The sequence below is a fragment of the Electrophorus electricus genome, chromosome 5 (genome assembly GCF_013358815.1).
Source record: "Electrophorus electricus isolate fEleEle1 chromosome 5, fEleEle1.pri, whole genome shotgun sequence".
Taxonomy (NCBI): Eukaryota; Metazoa; Chordata; class Actinopteri; order Gymnotiformes; family Gymnotidae; genus Electrophorus; species Electrophorus electricus.
The window spans coordinates 8,288,057-8,308,660 of record NC_049539.1 but is presented as its reverse complement, the minus strand read 5'-3'; the positions used below and the strand labels follow the sequence as shown (position 1 = coordinate 8,308,660).

At 38.1% G+C, this 20,604-nt stretch overlaps 1 protein-coding gene and 1 long non-coding RNA gene across 2 annotated transcripts in view; one reads left to right on the top strand and one right to left on the bottom strand.

The window, feature by feature from the left end:
• Nucleotides 1-20,604, bottom strand: part of LOC118241419 — a 27,850-nt gene extending 7,246 nt beyond the window's left edge. The window contains exons 1-7 of the mRNA XM_035526286.1: nucleotides 20,497-20,604; nucleotides 20,224-20,335; nucleotides 20,000-20,074; nucleotides 19,776-19,879; nucleotides 3,943-4,054; nucleotides 3,719-3,793; nucleotides 3,496-3,599 (exon numbers count right to left, since the gene is read on the bottom strand). Coding sequence (XP_035382179.1) covers nucleotides 3,496-3,599; nucleotides 3,719-3,793; nucleotides 3,943-4,054; nucleotides 19,776-19,879; nucleotides 20,000-20,074; nucleotides 20,224-20,335; nucleotides 20,497-20,572 — 658 coding nt within the window. The 5' untranslated portion in view covers nucleotides 20,573-20,604. The remainder of the gene's footprint in view (nucleotides 1-3,495; nucleotides 3,600-3,718; nucleotides 3,794-3,942; nucleotides 4,055-19,775; nucleotides 19,880-19,999; nucleotides 20,075-20,223; nucleotides 20,336-20,496) is intronic.
• The window catches only part of LOC118241420, a 31,075-nt gene continuing 22,392 nt past the window's right edge, over nucleotides 11,922-20,604 (top strand). The window contains exon 1 of the long non-coding RNA XR_004776074.1: nucleotides 11,922-12,109. This is a non-coding gene — a long non-coding RNA (uncharacterized LOC118241420). The remainder of the gene's footprint in view (nucleotides 12,110-20,604) is intronic.

The following is a 20,604-nucleotide window of genomic DNA, read 5'->3' as shown; positions in this document are numbered from 1 at the left end:
CAGCTGTTATAGCACTACTTCACAACTGTTAAGACCGACAGTCCACTGCAATGGACATTTAAAGAAATGTTTTAAAATATATAACTGAGCCTTGTTTTAGAGTGCATTATAGACAAAAAAAAAGAGATTATTTTATTTTTCCCATCACTAGAAGATAATTTGGATCTGAAAGGGGTAATTTAAAAAAAAACCTTACAGAATTATTTAGTATTATTGAATTCTTTTTCCCCCTCTGAAACCTTGACTATCATTTTGCATACATATAACGTAGCTAGTAATCAGTCTAAGGGGACTCAAACCATTGTAAATTGTAGTCATAAAACAAAATAAATGCCTGGGCCCTCATTTAGAATAGAACACAAAAGAAAAATCTAATTTATGTCTACAGTGTCTACAGTGGAGAAGAACTGTACCTGGTCTTAGAGGTGAAACTCTTTGATGCTACTATACATGTATCAATCGGTATAAAATCGAAATATTCTATAAATCTTAAAGTAAAGACAAAACCAAATTAGCATTTCTCAGAAGTGATTCAGAGCATCATGGAAACACTCCTCCTCTACACCCAGTAATATGGTGGAAGGGAAATGAGAAATTATATTACACTCATTTTTTGAAAGGTAATGCTGCTTTATTGCTTAAGGACAACACTGCTTACAGTCATAATAAACATGACTCTGACACTGAAGTAAAAATTTTGTACTTATAATAATTCACACTATAAGAATTACCATAACATACATACTAACATGCTAAAGTATTAGTTTGAATGAATATGTTTTACTCCATAAAATATGTAAAAAGTATCATAATTGAAAGAAGAATAAAATAATTTGTCACATCCTTTTGGACTTGTTTTGCATTTTCAGTCCTTTATCTCTTTGAGACCTGTAAGATACATCAGATTAGTATCTGAATGCTTATTTTGTATATATTTTTCCAAGCTTACTATATTATGTATATATTTATAAAAAATATTGACTGCTTTAGACTTTAGATGCTTCAAAGTTGCCACCTGATGACAGCCTTGCCCACTCTGTGTTAACCCACTCTTAACCAGTTTCATGAAGCAGCAAATTTATGATGTTTTACCATCAGGACAATGAAAAGCATAAATTCACTCAAGTGTGTCCAAACCTTTTACTGGTACTGCATATGTCGTGATTGAAATGTTTGATTACTTACATGCTGAGTTAGCCTGAGCATAACATATTATTTAATGGTAATTAATTGGTTTATACATGTGGGATAGTCAATGTGAATTCTTTATGTGAATAATGCATTTTGATTCATTATTACAATGTCTCAGTTCAACGTTATCAGTGATGAGTACATATTACACCCATGAGGGTGAGCACTGACATCACCACCAAAAGTATTTTCAGATTCAGCTGTGTCTAGACAAGATCTAGCGTAGCAGTTGAAGATGGTGTAGAGATTGAAGTTAGTGCACTACCTTTTAGTTTCCTTGGAATCCAGCGTGCAGTAGGGTCGGAGCAGTATTTTTCAGTCTCAGAAAAAAATCTATAAAGACAAATGATATCAAAATGAGTTCTTTATTTTTCTGTGGTCTTTTAGAAAGTTTTCTGAGGAGTAGTAAATGATGCATAATGTTAAGAGAATGTACAGGACAGCTTGGACACAAGGTGACAGGGCATTCTGGTGCTTGTATCCAATGAGTTTTATTCCAGATGGGATCATTGCTTTGGAGACTGCTTTACAGCATACAGGACCAACTTTAGCTGGAAAAAGGAAAGGAAAGAAAGAAAGAAAGAGTGTGACTCTCCAAATGTGCCATTGCATAATAATGAAAGTAAAATGTCATAAAGGGCAGTAACAAATGTCAAAGTGTCTCTAATGTCTTCAGAATCCCTAATGTCTTCAGAAATGTTTCACTGATGTGTTGGCATATACTTACAGTTGGCAGACACAATGCCAATGCATCCAAAAATGGCCAGCAGCACAGCCAAAGTACATAATTTTTTATTCCAGCACAGCATGCTTCTCTTGGGAGATCAGGTGTGGACTCCAGGTGTCACGGTCAGAGTCGGAGATGGTTGATTGTGAGGAAGCTTTACTTTTTATTGCCCAGCTTGATCGGGTTGCAAAATAAGAAGTGCGTCACCTGACAGCTTTACATTTAAGGCAGTGCATCGCATCATGTCACTGTGTCACACCACATTACCGAAAAAGAGCTCACACCTCGAACCCCCACTGAGCCCCCACCAGCACATTCAGCAAAAACAAGCAGCCAACATGCTGTAGCTTGGTAACTGTGAAAAAACAACATGTAAACTAGGTGTCCAGTAACATACTGAAGCTAATGAGAAACCACCAGGCCTTCCCATTACTTGAAACCTATAAGAAAGTCCTACAGGGGGCCAGCATCACCGAGCAGAAATAAGACTTCTGTGTAATGCAGGAAGGCAACTTTTTGAATAGCACACATACCCTTTTGAATGGCTTATGCTTGAAATTTTTGATCTGAATTTTGTTTTGGCTTCTAAGCGGACAGATGAAGATAATTAGATATGTGTTCTGGTGTTTAGCATTTTCAGTGACATCGGGTATTCTTGTGGGAATCTCGAATGCACTCTAAATGAAAGCTAATTAAGCTTTTAGGATAGGAATGCTAACAGTATGGTCACACAAGCACTTGCTGTATAGCAATTTTGTCAGATAAACTTTTCTCATTATTAGAATTAATGTGGACAGTCAATCTAAAACATTTTTGTTCAGAAGAATCTAGTGCTAAAATGATTTACAGGAAGCAGTGGCTTAATAGTTTAATGCAGGTGTAACAGATGGGAAATGAAAGAACTGAATTTCCTTTTTACCCATTTCACATAAAATCCCGTACTAATTCACTAATAATTTTTTGGCCCCAGCCTGGCCCCCCAAGTTCAAATGGTCTATATCCGCTACTGCCCTTATGTACCTAACACCACAGGATAATATAAAAAGTTCATATTCTATAACTAGTCATAACTGGCCCAGTTATTCTGTGTATCCAGCCCTAGTCTATTAGTGTCCAGATAATGTTGTCTTTCCCTGGACAAGAACACTAATACAGCACTGCACACTGACAAATTAGATTAGATTTAAAAAGAAATATTGTCCATTTAATTTCACAACATTATTAAAAACTTGACAATATAAATTGTAAAAAAAATAAAACAAAAAAACCCACTTCTAATGTGTATTTTCAATAACCAAAAATAATTTCTATTTTAAAAAATGGTTACTAGATGGTACATGATCAAGTAATATTCAATCAAATAAATAAATATGAAAATTCTAATAAATAAACACTAAGTACAAGGAAACAGTAGAAATAAATACAATAATAAAATAAATTAATTCCTAAAATTCCCTGTAAATATTGTATATGTACCATTTAAATGTACACTTTTAAAATCGCTGCATCATTCACAAAAATTTAGGTGGAGAGCAGTTATTGGCTGTTGCTGGCTGCTGATTTTTTGAGAATTTAACCTCTAACAGTTGAGGTGATCAGACGTGGTGACACAGGACGGCTTGGGGAGGATGAGGATGGTGAGGAAGGTGAGGATGGTGACAGTTTGTTCTTTTGAGCAAGCCTAAAAACGGAGGGAAAAAAATCACAAAAACATGATTGTCAAGGCAATTTTTAAAATATTTCAGTTTTGTTTAACATTTCCTTGTTAAAACATTTCCTTCTTGAAAGAACAAAACTTACCTAAGCTGCATAACTTTTTCCTTTACCCAGGGCTGTTGTGGATCAATACAGAAAAATCCGCTCTCAGTCTGAAAGCTGATAAAGGCCGAAAACAAGAAATGACAATGATGACTATCATTGTATGTGCACACAGTGTTTATTCTGTCTTTTTGAAATGGAATTTAAAGATGATCCATTTACAGATGCATGAGTGCTTTACTTGGCAAAAGCCTAATGGTCCTTACACGACAGCTCTGATGCATGGTAGATTCTCCCTTTGTAATGTGTATCCTATGATGGGCTCCTTCACCTTTGCTGTGGAGACCTTGACACAGCAGGGGTTAATCTTCTGTGCATCTAGATGAACAAATGGCCAAATCACATTAAGCACACCAATAAGCAAAAAGTAAATACTAATTCTTGAAGACACTCATTAGCCTTTTCCACAAATTTACTATAAACTATAAAATTTTACAACTGAGGCGAAATGACTGTGAAACCAATTGGTGCAGCCTACCCGTTATGGTCCAGGCGGTAAAAGCAATGATTACGATGATGGCCAGGCTTCTCATCACTGCTGTGTTGGTGTGCATTTTCTCTGCTGGTCTCTCTTGTGTCAGAATGAGCGACTGACTAATGATGGCCAAACCAACATCTTAAATAGCAGCAGAAAATGAGGAAGTCAAATTGCAAGGGCAGTGTCCACTCTTTCATAATAGCAAGTATTTGTGCTGCACTCTTTTGATTTTCGGTTCCGTTACCGTATTTGGCTTTTCTGAGTTTCGGGTAGAAATGAGTTCATCGTTCGTGGTGCTTTACTTGAAGCTTAGAGTCTTTTAGTAATGTAGGAATAGCTAGGAAATGAAGTCCAATTGCAGTGCAATTTTATGATACAATTGGTTCTATATAATTCCCTGAAGCAAGGAATTTAATCACTTGTGGGGCAATAGGGCAAGTAGTTTTCCCTGATATATATATATATATATGTAATGTTTATATACACCTGTATACATCCTGTGTACATACACATACATTATAAAAATGCCAAACAAATCAGAACAGATGTAGTGATAGTATATACAATTCTGAAAACATTAGTTGTCATAGATGTGCATAGATCATTGATTCCTAAACAATGGAAACATCTAAAGGAAGGAGTATGAGAAATGAGGGAAATACCTTATGAAAGGTTAACACCAAGGTTGTGACCCCTTAGCTAGGGGAGATACTCAGGAATGACAAAAGTGACCTGAGTACTGAAGAGTGCAATCCTACAAAAACACCCTCAAAGTGTCAGGCCTCTAGTAGAAGGCCTGAGTGTGAAACAGATAAGATCTCCACGTCAGATCACAGAAATCACATTATTTTTATTGCATTCCAGAGATAGTCACACTACCAGATAAGATGAATTACTCAATGTTTTTGGGAAGGGGCACATGAATTATACCTGACCTCGCCCTGATCTTGGCTGTCTGTAACTATAGTACTTTTCATGAGTTGGCTTGTTTTAATTGTCATTAATATGACTAAAATTATCTTGTTTTACTGGAAAATATCAAGTACATTTATTTTGGTGATTGGTAGAAGAAAAAAATCTATTTGAGTGATAGAATTTCATGATGAAAGGCAAAATTCTACTCAAGTTACAGACATTTGTTGAGTATAAAGTGATGCAAACTGAAGGATTTCTATTTGGTTTAAATTTAGGTCCTTCCCACTGTGCTGCATAAGGAATGGAATTTTGTCCGTTTTCTGTGTTCCGATGTTGGGGTGACTGGTGGAAGGTATGAATGAGAGCTTTGGTCAGACCAATGAATGGAAGTGCTGAAGGTTTCTGACTCTCATTCACTAGGCTGTGTGCTCCTTTAGTTCCCATTTCATTTTTGTTTGGTCATGTTCACACATGGTTTACCCTTCTGTTACATAACAGGAAAGAGAAATCAGCATTTTCTCCTATGAAAATGCTGATACTACTGAGGTAATCTAGGAATGAAACATTTCATAGTGACTAATGCCAGAATATGACTATTTTTTGACTATTATCCCAGACAAGCCCCCGATTATGTTACGACCCTGTCTAGGCTGGGAGGCTGTAACATAGGGTTTTGAGTACTACAACCATAGAAATGATTAATGGTATGAATAGCCAGACAAAGATGACAGCTTCTCTGGGAGACATCATAGGGCTTCTGAGTTGGGTAGATGTGCACATGGTAGACAGTCGCGAGCCAGGTGTAACCCATCTTGCTCAGGGGAATACTCAGCAGCAACCGTAACCGTAGCCAGGGTACGAGGGATTTATGATGACGAGGAAACGACATCTCGATCCACATAGTGCTTTAGCAAATTGATATGACACATACGCGTCTTTTGTCTATGATCAGGGGTAGCCAAAACATAATTGGTAGGGGACAATCTTTTCTCTATCACATAGGGACCTGCAAAGCATGCACTTAACATAGGCAAAAGGGCTAATACCTTTTCACCAATCTCAAATGATGGCCAACAGCTTTTTGGTCATAAATTGCCTTCATAGCTGCCTGAGAGTCATTAAGATTTCGTTTGGCTAGTTGTCTAACAAAGTGCAATCAATTATGTAATTTGGCAGTGAAATCCCAAAGGGGGACACTATTTTGGGGACTGGATGACAACCCTTGGTCATATAAAACCTTCAATGGACCATGCACTGTGCGTCCAAAAAGTAATGCATTAAGGCTGAATCCCAAAGAGTCTTGCACTGTGTCACGGATAGCAAAAAGGAGCAGAGGAACACCATCCCAATCTTTATCATACTCAGCCCAGTAAGACCTCAGCATATTTTTTAAAAGTCTGATGGAACCTTTCCAATGCACCCTGAGACTCGAGGTGATATGCACTGCAGAAGTGGTGTTGGATATTTAACTCATGTGTTACTTGGGCAAATAGGTTTGAGGTGAAATTAGTCCCTCTGTCAGATTGGATACATTTAGGTAGGCCAAAGGTTGTACAGAACTTAATCAATGCTTTAATCACAACTTTAGATTTAAGTGAATGAAGGGGGATCGCTTCTGGGTACCTAGTGGTGGTGCACATTAAAGTCAACAAGTAACGATGCCCTGCCCGTGTTTTTGGCAGGGGACCTACACAATCTATGAGAACTTGTGCAAAGAGTTTACTCACCACAGGAATTGGAACCAAAGGTGCAAGGGGAATAACCTAGTTTGGTTTCCCAACCAGTTGGCATGTATGACAAGACCAACAGTAGTTCACCAAGTCTTTTCATATTGACGGCCAAAATAAATGTCTCAAAATCTCCCGTGTGGTCTTTCACACACCCAGATAACCTGACAATGGGTGATCATGTGCTGAAAACAAAATATGGGCATGGTATTTAGTTGGTATCACTATTTCCGGCACTGTGTTCCACTCTTCACTATGCTCAGTCGAAGACCATTTTCGCATTAAAACTTCATTTTCAATGTAATACTCACTAGCATATCCTGTAGCTTTTTCTCCTTGTTTATCTGCGAGGGTGAAGCAATGTAAAAGGGTGCTGTTGGCTCGCTGAGCCACAGCCAGCTCCTTTTGTGATATGAGATCTGGCATCTCAGAATCAGGAACAATGCGCAGAACTTTCTTTGGGTGCTGCAAACACAAGTGCATCATGACCTACTGGCACATCGCACATGAATGTTCCTTTCAGGGGAACCACATCACAGAGTTTCCGTGCCTGAGCACAGGTCAAAACACAAGAAGGAAATGTGCCTAATGCCTCTTGTGCAGACTCACTAAGCTCCACAGGATTCTCTATTACCTCAGGCACAGGGAACACCATACCACCAGCTATGTAATTTACCTAAAATTAACGTTACACCACGGATGGGCAGTTCAGATTGTACTGCCACTTTAGCTGGCCCTGAATACACACTTGAGCATAGGTACAGATTATGTACAGGGAGCCTCATAATACTTAGTCCTACACACTGCACCAACAAATCATTACCACTGTGTGTGTCTGATGACAATGGCAACACACTTCCCAGTATCAGGGATACAGCAGCACCAGTATCCCTTAATCCCGTGATTGGCCATCGTCCCTTATCCTCATCAGTGAGAGAGACAGAACCTTGGAAAATAAAGGGCTGAAAAGCAGGTTCTACACATTCAATTGTGTCTGAGGGTAGAACACTCATCGCATTAATTTTTTTAGCTGCTCTTGCTGCTTTGCGCTGTAGGGCCGAACAAGATGGCCTTTTTCATGACAATAAAAACACTCCCTTGTTTGCACCATGGGAGAGGAAACAGGTGCTCGTGGTGGTTTCAGGGTTTTGTGGGGACTAGGACAAGGCAGATTTGTAGTCTCACAGGTACACGGAGCAAACTCAGTTTTGTGAGTTAGAACAACTTCATCCAACATAGTAGCAGCAGAAGTCACCGTGCTCGCTTTCTGTTCATTCAAGTAAACAACTGTTTCTGGGAGACAATTTTTAAACTGTTCAAGTAACATCAGCTCTTTTGGCCGGTCGAATGTTTTCTCGCTACTTGCACTACACCACTTCTCAAATAAACAAGTTGATGCATGTTGGTGATTAGTCCTGGCATTCTATGGACTGCTGGAATGCTACTATTCTTCTCTAATACTGCAGTCATTTCAACAACCTGCCTTTATATTCTATCTGGAACAGTGAAGTCATGGTGATGCATGCATTTGTTCCCTTATTAGCTTAATAGTTTGGAATGCATTGCAAACGTCTTTGTCAAATATGATGCACTGTGACACATTCTGTTGTGCTCATGTAAATTAGGTCTATCACTGATCTAAGTTGTTGATTAATCATGAGCATTTTTGCTGTTTATTCTCTTCAGTTAGTCCTAGGTCCTCCCCCACACAGGGTGACTTCTGCACTGTTTATTCCATTACATCTTTACATGTGTAAAGTGCATACTCGAACCATATTAAAATGCGTGGACCTGACTTATGTGAAAATGTCCTTGTCAAAGGGAAATAGCTGACTCAGAAATTGACTTAACTCTGATTGGAGTGTGATCTCTATATTTTGATGTAATGTTTGCAGGTGAATAGCACATTTGATTGTAGTCTCAAATGTGGAATGGAAAACAATTAAGAATACTATAGTTGGAGTTTTAGGTGACTTCTTTAAGCTCCATTTTGCTCTTGTCTAAAGACATAAATGAGATGTAATGCAAAACCAACTGAATACACCCATCATTATCCCACCCTTTCCAAGAGCGTCACAGAACCTAGAGGCCGTCAGGTGCCAAGCTCCTCCCCAATTGATGTCATTTGTGTCAGCCATAATGTGTCAGCTTACTTTAGATAGATATTTAGGAGTCTAAATACTGAAGGTGCTGGGACCCTATTATTTTTTGGTAGGGTTTTTCTTATGATTCCACCCTTTAACCGGTTGTGCAGACCAATCTGTAAGACATACATACCTGTTTTTACAGGTGTAGGTGAGCTGGTGGTTGGAATGTCATGAACATGCCAGGCCTAAGGCTGAAAAGTTCATGTTCATGTTTTATCCATGAGTCCAATCAATATCTTGCAGACTATATGAGTGCTGACTATATGAGTATTATTAATAATACAATCATTTGAGGCGAGCATTCCGTGACAGGTCCCAGATTATGTTCCAAAAAGAAACATTAAAAATTCAGCTGTTATAGCACTACTTCACAACTGTTAAGACCGACAGTCCACTGCAATGGACATTTAAAGAAATGTTTTAAAATATATAACTGAGCCTTGTTTTAGAGTGCATTATAGACAAAAAAAGAGATTATTTTATTTTTCCCATCACTAGAAGATAATTTGGATCTGAAAGGGGTAATTAAAAAAAAAACCTTACAGAATTATTTAGTATTATTGAATTCTTTTTCCCCCTCTGAAACCTTGACTATCATTTTGCATACATATAACGTAGCTAGTAATCAGTCTAAGGGGACTCAAACCATTGTAAATTGTAGTCATAAAACAAAAATAAATGCCTGGGCCCTCATTTAGAATAGAACACAAAAGAAAAATCTAATTTATGTCTACAGTGTCTACAGTGGAGAAGAACTGTACCTGGTCTTAGAGGTGAAACTCTTTGATGCTACTATACATGTATCAATCGGTATAAACTCGAAATATTCTATAAATCTTAAAGTAAAGACAAAACCAAATTAGCATTTCTCAGAAGTGATTCAGAGCATCATGGAAACACTCCTCCTCTACACCCAGTAATATGGTGGAAGGGAAATGAGAAATTATATTACACTCATTTTTTGAAAGGTAATGCTGCTTTATTGCTTAAGGACAACACTGCTTACAGTCATAATAAACATGACTCTGACACTGAAGTAAAAATTTTGTACTTATAATAATTCACACTATAAGAATTACCATAACATACATACTAACATGCTAAAGTATTAGTTTGAATGAATATGTTTTACTCCATAAAATATGTAAAAAGTATCATAATTGAAAGAAGAATAAAATAATTTGTCACATCCTTTTGGACTTGTTTTGCATTTTCAGTCCTTTATCTCTTTGAGACCTGTAAGATACATCAGATTAGTATCTGAATGCTTATTTTGTATATATTTTCCAAGCTTACTATATTATGTATATATTTATAAAAAATATTGACTGCTTTAGACTTTAGATGCTTCAAAGTTGCCACCTGATGACAGCCTTGCCCACTCTGTGTTAACCCACTCTTAACCAGTTTCATGAAGCAGCAAATTTATGATGTTTTACCATCAGGACAATGAAAAGCATAAATTCACTCAAGTGTGTCCAAACCTTTTACTGGTACTGCATATGTCGTGATTGAAATGTTTGATTCATTTGACAAATTTCCAATGTGGCTAATGTATTTTGATTCATTATTACAATGTCAGGTTTTCAGCATCAGTTCAACGTTATCAGTGATGAGTACATATTACACCCATGAGGGTGAGCACTGACATCACCACCAAAAGTATTTTCAGACTCAGCTGTGCCTAGACAGGATCTAGCGTAGCAGTTGAAGATGGTGTAGAGATTGAAGTTAGTGCACTACCTTTCATTTTCCTTGGAATCCAGCGTGCAGTAGGGTCGGAGCAGTATTTTTCAGTCTCAGAGAAAAATCTATAAAGACAAATGATATCAAAATGAGTTCTTTATTTTTCTGTGGTCTTTTAGAAAGTTTTCTGAGGAGTAGTAAATGATGCATAATGTTAAGAGAATGTACAGGACAGCTTGGACACAAGGTGACAGGGCATTCTGGTGCTTGTATCCAATGAGTTTTATTCCAGATGGGATCATTGCTTTGGAGACTGCTTTACAGCATACAAGACCAACTTTAGCTGGTCTACGTACTGGAAGGAAAAAGAAAGAAAGAAAGAAAGAAAGAAAGAGAAAGAGAAAGAGAGAAAGAGAGAGAGAGAGTGGGAGAGAGACAGATAATGTTACTTTCCTAATGTGTCATTAAAATGAGAGTAATATGCCATAAAAGGTAACAGTATAGTAACTGTGAAGGTAGGCATGCAAAAAAAAGCTCAACAGTTTCTGGTCCATTACAGGTATCATGGATAGTTTTGCGTGGATATTAAGGTCCTTCACACTGACTAAAGCCAAACAATTTAAGCATGTAAAACCCACCGCTGGTTTGGTCACAACGCAAACAAGACATGTTATCAATACAGCACATGCACAAACCAGGAGAATAACTACTTTCAAAATCCCCATGAGACACAAATGTTCACTGAATAAATACTGAATACCACATTTTACTTTAAATTCACAATTCCATTACATTTTGTTCACGGACAGTATACGCTACACATGGCTTTCTTGATTTATGTGAATTCACAAATATTGCCTTTTTAGTATCTTCAGAGATGTTCCACTGATGTGTTGGAATATACTTACAGTTGCCAGACGCAATGCCAATGCATCCACAAATGGCCAGCAGCACAGCCAAAGTGCATAACTTTTTATTCCAGCACAACATGCTTCTCTGGGGAGATCTGGTCTGAAATCTAGGTGTCACGGTTAGAGTTGGATTTCTTTGGTTGTGAGAATCCTCCACTTTTTATTGCCCAGCTTGATTAGCTTGCAAAATAAGAAGTGCGTCACAAAACTTGACAGCCTTGCATCGCATCATGTCACTGTGTCACACCACATTACCGTAAAAGGGCTCACACCTTGAACCCACACTGAGCCCCCATCAGCACATTCAGCAAAAACAAGCAGTCAACATGCAGGAGCTTGGTAATTGTGAAAAACCAACATGTAAACTAGGTGTCCAGTAACATAGTGAAGCTAATGAGAAAACGCCAGGCCTTCCTATTGCCGCTGCCTTCCTATTACGGGGGACCAGTAGGACTTCTGTGTAATGCAGGAAGGCATATTTTTGAGTTGCACACCTTCCCTTTTGAAAGGTTTGTACTTTGATTGACTTGATTTTTATGCTTTTTTTTTAATGCTTCTAGATATGGGTAGTGGTTTTTAACATTTTCTGTCACATCAGGTATTCTTTTGGGAATCTTCAGTGTAACCTAAATGACAGCTAATTAAACATTTAGGATAGGAATACTGACAGTGTGGTCACACAAGCCCTCACTATTGCAATTTTGTCAACTATTCACATTTTTAAATTTCTTTTCTCAACATTAATTTGGCCATTCTGAAGGCAATCATTTAAAAACATTTTTGTGTAGATGAATCTGGTGCTAACACGATTGGCATTGGCATTGGCATTTACTTGCACATGCATTATGCGAACATACATTATTTTTAGTGTAGTTTTGTTTGGATAATGCTGCTCTCTCCAAAAACAAGAGCCCTGTTACAGCACTGCATCAAGTTAAATCAGATTTACTCTTCAATCACCAACAGGTAATCAACAGCAAGAATATTTTTAAAAGTAATTTGTACAACATGCTTTTATAACAATTTAATCTTAAAGTCTTCTTTTTGAAGTCACTGGAATAATTAAACAGTGAAATTGTACTTTTTATTTTAAAAAGGTAAGTAAATGGGTGTATATTTGATTTTATGGTCAATTAACTCGCAACTCTGCACAGATTGTTCAGTAACATAAGATACTGTAATGCTGGAAGGCTAGGCAGGATGCAAGAGGAGCACAGTGACATTTATTAGCACACAACATACAACAACGTAGCACACAGGCTAACGGAAGGTTAAACACCGACAAACATCCACGACTAAACAAGACTTATATACACTTACGATAATGACAAACACACACACACACACAAACAAACAAACACACATACAGAGACATCTGGGAGGAGGGGCCGTACCGTGACAGATACGTCAAGTGACTGATTTGACTGATTTTACATCCAGGTCTGAAAAAATCATAATTAGCTGTAGATGTAATGAGATGGAGGTTCAACATTTGGGCATTTTTTTGGGTATATTGTGCATTCCTAAAAATCAAGGCAAAAAAAATAAGGGGTATTTTGGATTGGTGCAGAGCCAACAGCTTTTCACCTCTAAAGCTGACAAAAAGTTTTTAATCTTTGGTATACCTGCATAATATTGTGTATATATATATATATATATATATATATATATATATATATATATATAAATATAATATCTCTCTAATATTTGAGTCTCAGATGTAGAATAGGAGTTGGGGCTGGTAAAGGGATTGAGGTTAGCCTGCTACCTTAAAGCTTCCTTTGGATCCGATATGCGAGATGGAGATAGACGTGCCATTAACTACTTTTCTCGTAGCGTCTGACATTTTCCTGATATTATTTAACATAGTATAAATGTAAAGATATAGAACATAGACTGTATATACTATGGACTGTACATCACCATTGATTCCCATTGTGAATTTTCTTAAGCAGCTCCCATGTCGGCCATCTTGGGATAGGGTGGCCAGACATCCGGCTTTAGGATGGACGGTCATTTTTTCAGCTGCCAGTCCTCCATCTGGTACAAAGCCAGGATGGATGTCTAATATTCCTCCTTTTGGAGTGAACTAGATAATATCAATCAAAAATGAAAAGTTTATTTGTCATTCTCTCACCTACAAGTAAAAAGAAACACCTTGTATTTAATTGTTTAACAGTGGCATCGTAGCATGCAGAATGTCCATCCCGCCCTCTAAAAGCTAGTCAGTTAGGAAGAGCTCATAGCGCAACACTGTGAAAATGCTAAAAAGAAAAAAAGTCTTACAGTTCTGCATGGTCAGCACAGCACCCTTTCGTTTTCGAAGAGCATAAAAGGTGCTTTCTGAGCATGCTTTCTGTACAGTATGCTAATGTGACGTAGACATTAGCAGCAAAAGAAAAGGCGCTATTGAATGGCATGCTGATACAGATAAACAAAGCACAATGGGAAGACAGCAGGTACAGGATCACTGGCATTGTTTTTATTGCTCCTCTGTCACAGCTTAATGACAAAATATCTGCTGCTGAACTCTGCAAAGTATATCATGTAGTGAAGCACCATAACTCTTACAGACGTGTGGCCTGTGGCATTAAAATGAATGATTTAGGATGAGTCCTCTGTTGATAAAGGTGTTACCAATACTTTTTGTTATAGAATTCTAATTAGTTTTTTTCAACTCTAATATATAGTTTATGGTTTTCATTCTGTGTGTTGTAGTTAGTATTATGCCCCTGGTATTATTAATTATTATACATTCTTATACATTAGCTAGTGATCTATGATCATCCATAATCAGTAAACATGTGCCTTCATCTCCATCAATTGCGTTCTGGAATGAAACTCATAATTTCTTCATCGCAAACATATCTTAGCAACTAAGATAGCAAACTATGATATGTAATGTCAGCAAGCTAGGTTAGATAAATAAGATGAGTTATTTATGGGGTTTTTTAATTGTAAGGTTGTGTTATTAACTGTTAGAACCACTAGGTAGTACGTGCACTGTTTCTCATGTTCTTTGCTGTGATGTTGCTTCCGTAAATTCACTACTGTTTTATTTCCTGAAAGTAAGCCATGCTAATTTCATCTTTGTAAATAATTCATGTTAATCCTTGGAAAACATCAAACATCCAGCAATGTATTGTACCCAAGTACCACAGGGCCAGGAGCAGGACACACAAACCTCGTTCAATAAAGACAGACATTTATTAGACAAACACGAATGATAAACACAATGGCACTCACATACGACAGTCAGCATGAACATGAAAAACGTCTTTAACAGCAGCCTTTCAAGCGTATCACTTGGACTTTGTAGTCTGCCACCGCTTGAAAGTTTGTCCATCTTAGCCATGATTTTCAATTTCAGGTGAGCAGCTTGAGTTTGGTGCATAGACTTATTGGGTCTTGGATCTCAAGTTAGGGGTGTGGGGATGATGATCTCTCCCTTCTGACCTGTTGTCCTGGCTCACCCTTGCCGTAGCATATGTGCTGTTCCTCATCATTCTGAAGTTGTGATAACAGTTGTTACATGCAGGTATTGGAACACTGAGCTACTAGTTGTTAGTCTAGATTTTGGGTTTCGAAGCATCCATTGTTCCCACATCCTCTGCATATACCCACTCATACTGGGATTGCTTGTGTAGTAGCACTCCAACAGACCTCTATTCTTAACTCTCATCCACGAGTGTCTTGTATTTGTCCCAGTAGCCCACTTTACCTCAGATTGCCCTGGTCCCCCCAACATCTGACACAGTCTGTGTTGATCCAGGCATCATCCAAGCCGGTATTACTCTCTTATTGCAAACTGTCATTGTTAATGAGGTAGGCGGGCAGCATTAAGGGTCTTGCCTAAGGGACCATGCTGGAGACGCCCTGGATGGGATGTAAACCCCCGACCTCCTGTACCAAATTCAGTGGTGTAATATATTTAAATAATATGCAGTTCTTGGGAAAAACAGAGTGCACACCAAAATTTTGTCAAGACAAGGAAACTCGCAATGCATGGAGGGTTTCTTTGCAAATCCAGCACTCTGAGACTGTACACTAAGTGGAAGGATGGGGTCCAAGGACTAGTGAGCATCAGAGCCACTATCCAGGATGAAACAAGATCCAGAAATACACCAGAATGATGGCCTCAAGTGATGAAGTGCTTATTGAGTACCGCAGACAGCAGAAACCTGAGGAGGATGGAAAATAGGAGGATAGAAAAGGCTGGGTTGAAAGACACAGAGGCACTAATCATGGCAGCACAGGAACAAGCTCTGAATATGATATCAGTAGCGGCTGGGACCTACTACACCAAGCAGGACCCCAGATGCAGGCTGTGCAAAGATGCGTCTGTGCAAAGAGACAATCCAGCACATAACAGCAGGAGGCAAGATGCTAGCAAGCAGGGCATAGAACAGAAACATCTGTCAAGTCAAAGTCAAATGTATTTATATAGTATTCTTTACAGCAGCTGATGTTACAAAGCAGCTTTACACATGTCTGCGTCCAAGCCCCCCAGGAGTGGTGGGAGGATTAGCCATGGCATCTTAGACGAGTTGAGGCTCAGTAACATGACATCAGAGGTAAGTTTACTTTGGCAGAAAGAGAGTATAGATTATTAGGCATGTCCAGGTTTGAGGGCGTGTAAATGACTAAAATGTGCAAAGATGGATTCCGGCAGATGTAGCTTTGACAGCAGATCTAAATTATAGTGCCAGAAGGAAACACAGGCATGAGGGCACCCTGGAATATCAGTACTCTGCTGCTCTCAGTCAATAAACTTGAGTGACAAAAGAGAGGTGAAGTGACAGCATCATAACATCCCAGTTAATGCACATGGACTCTAAATGCACATGGACCTCCTACACCTTTACATAAGATCAAAAGTAGTTAATAAAATGACTGATGGTTTTTAGCCTCAAATATTGAGACTATGTCTGAGTCTCAAACATTTACAATAAGGTTATTCCAAAGTGTGCAAACTTTATAGGAAAAGGTTCTGTGCCCTGCAGTAGATTTTCTTATACTTGATACTAGTAAAGAGCTTGCACCTTTTGATCTAAGCAGATGTGGTGGGTCATAATGCACTAGGAGTTCGCTAAGGTACTATGGGGCAAGACCATTCAATGCTTTGTAGGTCATTAGAAGTATTTTATAAACAATACAGAATTTTACTGGGAACCAATGTAAGATAGGAGCAATGTGATCAAATTTTCAAATTTTCTAGTGCTAGTGAGAACTCTGGCTGCTGCATTTTGAACTAGCTGTAGCTTGTTTAGACAATGTTTAGTCCAATCTTGAAGTGATAAATGCATGGACTAGTTTTTCTGCATCATGTGAGGAGAGTGTGTTCCTAATCTTTGCAATGTTCCTGAGGTGTAGAAAGATGGTTTTAGGAATATTATTTATAAGCTTCAAACGAGAGACTGGGATCCATAATCACTCCAAGATCTTTAACTGTTAAAAAATATGTGATTGGGAGACCACTGAGGTTTATTAAGTTACTAGAGAGTGAGGCCCTAGCTGTCTGTGGGCTTAATAGAAGTACTTCTGTTTTGTCAGGATTAATGAGAGAAAGTTTCTCAACAACCAGTGTTTGATGTCCTTTATGCATTCCTCAGTAATACTAAGCTGATATATGTCCTCTGGTTTGGCTGAGCATCATCAGTGTAGCAGTAGAAACTAGCACAGTGTATAAATATAATGTCACCTAGAGGTAGCATATTAAAAGAAAAAAGCAGAAGCCATAGAACAGATCCTTGCTAACCTTGTTGTATGCCGAAAAGTCTCTGTTTATGTTAACAAACTGGTAGCACTCGGCTAGATAAGCTTTAAACCAGGAAAGGGCTATTACCCTAATCCCAACAACATTTTCGATTCTGTCTAGTAAAATGTTGTGATGTATAGTGTCAAATACTGCCCTCAGATCAAGCAATATAAGCAAAGGGACATAACCCTGGTAAGAAGCCTGGTAAGACACCATCCATGTTCAATCTTTTGAGTGTTCTGTTTTAAATTGCGAATGGGATCATTCTCATTTTTTGTCCCTAATTCTTTTATTATGAAGTGGAGCAACGTCATTGATTGTGCAGCAAAATACTGATTCTTAGTGTTCAGTCATTTGATCAAGTTCTGCGGGGTTTGAGGGCATCCCAGTCACATGAGAATTCTGGGAGATTCACAATAAATCTAGATGCAGTGGCTGATGTGAGTGTGCATCTAGTGTGGTAGTGAGGCAAGGTTACTAAATTGTGGCTCTATGTCTACACCGTATATCAGTACTAAATCAAGCGTATGTCCACCAGAGTGTGTGAGTTTTTATACATTGGGTGAAACCCCTTTATTTTAATATAGAGCAAAAAGCCGATCTCAGAGGGTCTTGGGCACTATCAAAGTGAATATTGAAATCACCAACAATAATGGCTCCTTCTACTTGAGTGACTAGACTAGAGAGGGAATCTGCAAACTCATTAATAAATTATGAATAGGGTCCTGGTGGCCTGTAAATGCCAATTAGAGGAAGAGGCTACATTGGCTACAATGGCTACATTGTTTATGCTAATAAAAATAATTTCAATGGACTCGAAATTATAACCAGCTTTCTGGTTTAAGCCTAATGTGTCAGTATAAATAAATGCAATGCCAGTTAGATGATGGTGGTGAACATAGTTGTAGACAGAAGGACATGCTTCATTTACATTAAATTTATGGTAAATTTTAAGGTACTCAATTTGTAATCACAAGGTTGCTGATTGAAGCCCCACCACTGCCAAGTTGCCACTTTTGGGCTCCCTGAGCAATTGCTCAAGTTGTACTCAGTCATAATTGTAAGTTGCTTTAGATAAAAGTGTCGCTAAATGCCATAGATGTAATGATCTCTGAGGACTTTAGATGTTAAGGATCTAACATTTAGTAATCCTAGCTTTAGTTCAAATGTGCAGTCACTGTGAGTCAGTTACTTTAATACTATTTAGGTTAAAAAGACATGTTTTTCTTGATTTTCTGCTTAGCTCAGGGAACAGACACAGTGTCAATATGGTGCACCTTGGACCACTTTGTCTGCTGCCTGATACTTGTTTGTGCCAAGTACAGGCTGGAATTTCCAAGGTCTAAGTAGCATACGCCCCCAAAGGTAGTGGACAACAACCATGCTAAGATCCTGTGGGACTTCCAGATACAGACAGACAAGATGGTAATGGCTAACCAACTGAACATAGTTGTGGTGGATAAACAGCAGAGGAGGGCTGTAGTGATAGATCAGAAACAAGAAAAATGAAAAGATGAGAAATACCAAGGGATGAAAGAAGAGCTAGAAAAGATGTGAAGTGTGAAGGAAACTGTTGTTTCCATGGTAATTGGAGCACTAGGGGCTGTGACCTTCAAACTGGGAGAATGGATCCAACAGATCTCAGGAACAATATCTGAGATCTCTATCCAAAAGAGTGCATTTAGGCTAACAGTTAAGACTCTCAAGCTCCCAGGCCTCAATCTTGAAGGAAAAAATGACCTCCCAGAGGAGTGTGTATGAAACTCAGATCTTCATATGCAGTTTGTGAATAGATTGGTGGATCTTACATCATGTACCTTACACCACAGGATAATACGAAAAAGTTCATATTTTATGACAAGTCATAATTGGCCCAGTTATCCTGTGTGTCCAGCCCTAGTATATTAGTGACCAGATAATGTTGCCTTGCCCTGAATAAGAACAACAATACAGCACTGCACACTGACAAATTAGATTTGATAAAAATGTATTGTCCATTTAATGTTACAACAACAATAATATTAAAATAACAGTGACAAAAATTGCAAATATTTATAAAAAATGTGTACAGATCACTTTGTGAAAAAGCTTTCAGTGTGCAACAAGAGCATCTTGAATAGGTGCTTTCCAATCACCCAAATAAACAATAGAAAGGTTAAATAAACTCAAATGTGCATGGTCAAGTAAAATTTAAATAAATAAATCTCACAATATGACGACTTACTGAAAATAAATACAACATCAAAAATAAAGGTAATTACTAAAATACTTTTTAAATACTGGACATGTACATTTTAAACATATGCATTTTAAATCACTGCATTTCTTTTTTTTTTACTTTTATTATTCACAAAAATTTATGTGGAGAGCAGTTATTGGTTGTCGCTGGCTGACGACCTTTTGTTTGAGAATTTAACCTCTAACAGTTGAGGTGATCAGACGTGGTGACACAGGACGGCTTGGGGAGGATGAGGATGGTGAGGAAGGTGAGGATGGTGACAGTTTGTTCTTTTGAGCAAGCCTAAAAACGGAGGGAAAAAAATCACAAAAACATGATTGTCAAGGCAATTTTTTAAAATATTTCAGTTTTGTTTAACATTTCCTTGTTAAAACATTTCCTTCTTGAAAGAACAAAACTTACCTAAGCTGCATAACTTTTTCCTTTACCCAGGGCTGTTGTGGATCAATACAGAAAAATCCGCTCTCAGTCTGAAAGCTGATAAAGGCCGAAAACAAGAAATGACAATGATGACTATCATTGTATGTGCACACAGTGTTTATTCTGTCTTTTTGAAATGGAATTTAAAGATGATCCATTTACAGATGCATGAGTGCTTTACTTGGCAAAAGCCTAATGGTCCTTACACGACAGCTCTGATGCATGGTAGATTCTCCCTTTGTAATGTGTATCCTATGATGGGCTCCTTCACCTTTGCTGTGGAGACCTTGACACAGCAGGGGTTAATCTTCTGTGCATCTAGATGAACAAATGGCCAAATCACATTAAGCACACCAATAAGCAAAAAGTAAATACTAATTCTTTAAGACACTCATTAGCCTTTCCCCACAAATTTACTATAAACTATAAAATTTTACAACTGAGGCGAAATGACTGTGAAACCAATTGGTGCAGCCTACCCGTTATGGTCCAGGCGGTAAAAGCAATGATTACGATGATGGCCAGGCTTCTCATCACTGCTGTGTTGGTGTGCATTTTCTCTGCTGGTCTCTCTTGTGTCAGAATGA